General features: G+C 51.1%; 1 protein-coding gene across 1 annotated transcript in view; it reads left to right on the top strand.

Annotated features, from left to right (window-relative positions):
• The window catches only part of LOC108521850 (DNA repair protein SWI5 homolog), a 5,310-nt gene extending 3,368 nt beyond the window's left edge, over positions 1–1,942 (top strand). Inside the window, exons 2-3 of the mRNA XM_017861836.1 lie at positions 1,186–1,344; positions 1,622–1,942. Of these exons, the coding sequence (XP_017717325.1) occupies positions 1,186–1,344; positions 1,622–1,686 (224 nt within the window). The 3' untranslated portion in view covers positions 1,687–1,942. The remainder of the gene's footprint in view (positions 1–1,185; positions 1,345–1,621) is intronic.
• Positions 1,943–2,743: the final 801 nt, after the last annotated feature.

Below are 2,743 nucleotides of genomic sequence, written 5' to 3'. Positions count from 1 at the left end.
AAAATATATATATATATATATAAAATTAGCCGGGTGTGGTGGCACATGCATAATCCCAGCTACTCGGGAGGCTGAGGCAGGAGACTCACTTGAACTTGGGAGGCAGAGGTTGTGGTGAGCTGAGATGGTGCCACTGCACTCCAGCCTGGGCAACAGGAGCGAAACTCCATCTCAAAAACAAAAAAAAGAGGGCTGGGCTTGCTGGCTCGCACTTGTAATCCCAGCACTTTGGGAGGCCGAGGCAGGCAGATGACAAGGTCAGGATTTTGAGACTTGCCTGACCAACACAGTGAAACCCTGTCTCTACTGAAAATACAAATATTAGCTAGGTGTGGTGGCATGCGCCTGTAATCCCAGCTACTCGGGAGGCTGAGGCAAGAGAATCGCTTGAACCCAGGAAGCGGAGGTTACGGTGAGCTGAGATCACACCACTGCACTTCAGCCTGGGCAACAGAGCCAAACTCCATCCAAAAAAAAAAAAAAAAAAAGAACACAAGCTCTTAGCAGCGAGAATCAGCATGAGGCCTGTCACTTCCAGGTCATATGACCTGGAGCCAGTGGCCTCTCCCTTTTTTTTTTTTTTTTTTTTAGACTGATCTCACTCTGTCACCCAGGTTGGAGTGCAGTGGCATGATCTTGGCTCCCTGAAACCTCCGCCTCCCAGGTTCAAGCGATTCTAGTGCCTCAACCTCCTGAGTAGCTGGAATTACAGGCATCTACCACCACGCCCGGCTAATTTTTGTATTTTTAGTAGACACGGGGTTTTACCATGTTGGCCAGGCTGGTCTCGAACTCCTGACCCCAAGTGATCCACCTGCCTTGGCCTCCCAAAGTGCTGAGATTATAGGCTGAGCCACCGTACCTGGCGTCCTTTTTGTTTATTCAAAAAGGAGTGCTGGGGACACTTTGGTGATCCAGACACTTTTAGATCTCTTGCTGTCACGTGGTTTGTTTTCCTGTTGGGGGTGGAGGAATGCCCAGGAAGTAAGTGGACTCAGCAGTTAATTACAAAATGTGTTAGGTGCTATGAAGGTGACAAACGGCAGAGATGGGGAGAATACTGAGGCATGAACAGGGGGGCGGTGGGGGTAAGATAGGTAGTCAGGGGAGGCCTCTGAGGAGAACCCTTCCTCAGGAGAAAGGACCAGCCTTTGTGGAGAACAGAGGAGGAATAACATCACAGAGGCTGCAGAGGCGCAAACTTGAGCACGTGGGCCATGCCGAGGAGTCTGGAATGTTCAGCAGGCACAGCATACAATCAGCTTACTTTTGAAGGAGATGAATCCAGCAGCTCTGTGTGGAGAATGGAATGGAGGGAGCTGTTTCATTCCTCTGCAAAATGGGGTGAGGGTCCAAGGAGTCCTCGTAGGTCCATTGTTGAATACAGTGGCTGGCACATGGCGGAGCTGCAGCGTGGCCAGGCGGGGCCCGCGGTGGGGCAGCCTGGAAGGAGCAGCAGAGAGCTTACCTTGGCCAGTTAGGTGACGCACAAGTGTGGGGACCGGCTTGAAGCCAGAGATGGTCCTGGGTGGGTCAGGGCAGTGACACTGGCTGGGGGCATTGGCTGTACTCCCTCCCACCTCTCCCCACTGCACATTCAGCCTTCCTTCCTTCCTTTCAGCTGTGATCCGAGGTGTCACCACCAAAGAATTGTATCCAGAGTTTGGGCTGGACATGAATGACTGAGCAGGCTCATCGCCCCTTGTCCACAGTCCCGAGGGACAGAAGGGTGTGGACATGATAAACGCTGAGAGCTCAACCAGCACAAATACAGAGTTTCCAGCAAGAAAATGCCAGAAGCGCTTTTCTAGAGAGCCCAAGCTGAATCAGGAGGAGCCTAGAGAAGAGCCGGACAGGGAGGAAGGGGCATTCCCAGCTCCAAGGTTCCTGAAATGTCACAGTGATACTTGTGTAGGGGTACATGTACTTTATTTGTCAATGAACATATGTCAATAAACATATCAATAAACTGATTCCCTCTTCTCCAATAGCCCCCAATAGTACCTAAGATAAAGAGAGCGTGCCTTGGATTAGAACAGGCCTACATGAGCCAGGCATTTTGCTAAGTGCTTTATATCCATTGTCTCTGATGCTTAAAATCATCCTGTGAGAAATTGGCATAATTATCCCCATCTTACAGATGAAGATGCTGAGGCTCAGAGAGGAGACAAAGTGACTTGCCCAAGGTCACACAGCTAGTAAGGGGCAGAACAGGGATTTGAGCTCAGGTCAGACCCAAGCTTGTGCTTTGCAATACTGCCTTTCTTGGCTGGGAAGAAGCAGGCAAGAGTTTAGAGTGGGCCAGGTGTGGTGGCTCATGCCTGTAATCCCAGCACTTTGGGAGGCTGAGGCAGGAGTTCGCTTGAGGCCAGGAGTTCAAGACCAGCCTAGGCAACGAAGAGAGACCACCCCCCTTCCCCCGCTTTCTTTTTTCTTTTCTTTTCTTTTTTTTTTTTTTTTTCCGAGATGGAGTCTCGCTCTGTCACCCAGGCTGGAGTGCAGTGGCACAATCTCGGCTCACTGCAACCTCTGCCTCCCGGGTTCGAGCAATTCTCCTGCCTCAGCCTCCTGAGTAGCTGGGACTATAGGAGCGTGCCATCACGCCCATCTTGGCCATGATGGTCTCAATCTCTTGACCTCGTGATCCACCTGTCCCAGCCTCCCAAAGTGCTGGGATTACAGGCGTGAGCCACTGCCCCCAGCTGAGAGACCCCCTTTTTGTTTAAAAATTATGTTCTGTGTT

Source organism: Rhinopithecus bieti, unplaced genomic scaffold (genome assembly GCF_001698545.2).
Source record: "Rhinopithecus bieti isolate Rb0 unplaced genomic scaffold, ASM169854v2 scaffold_63232, whole genome shotgun sequence".
NCBI lineage: Eukaryota > Metazoa > Chordata > Mammalia > Primates > Cercopithecidae > Rhinopithecus > Rhinopithecus bieti.
The sequence above is the reverse complement of the archived record's forward strand: the minus strand, read 5'-3'. Positions and strand labels throughout refer to the sequence as shown.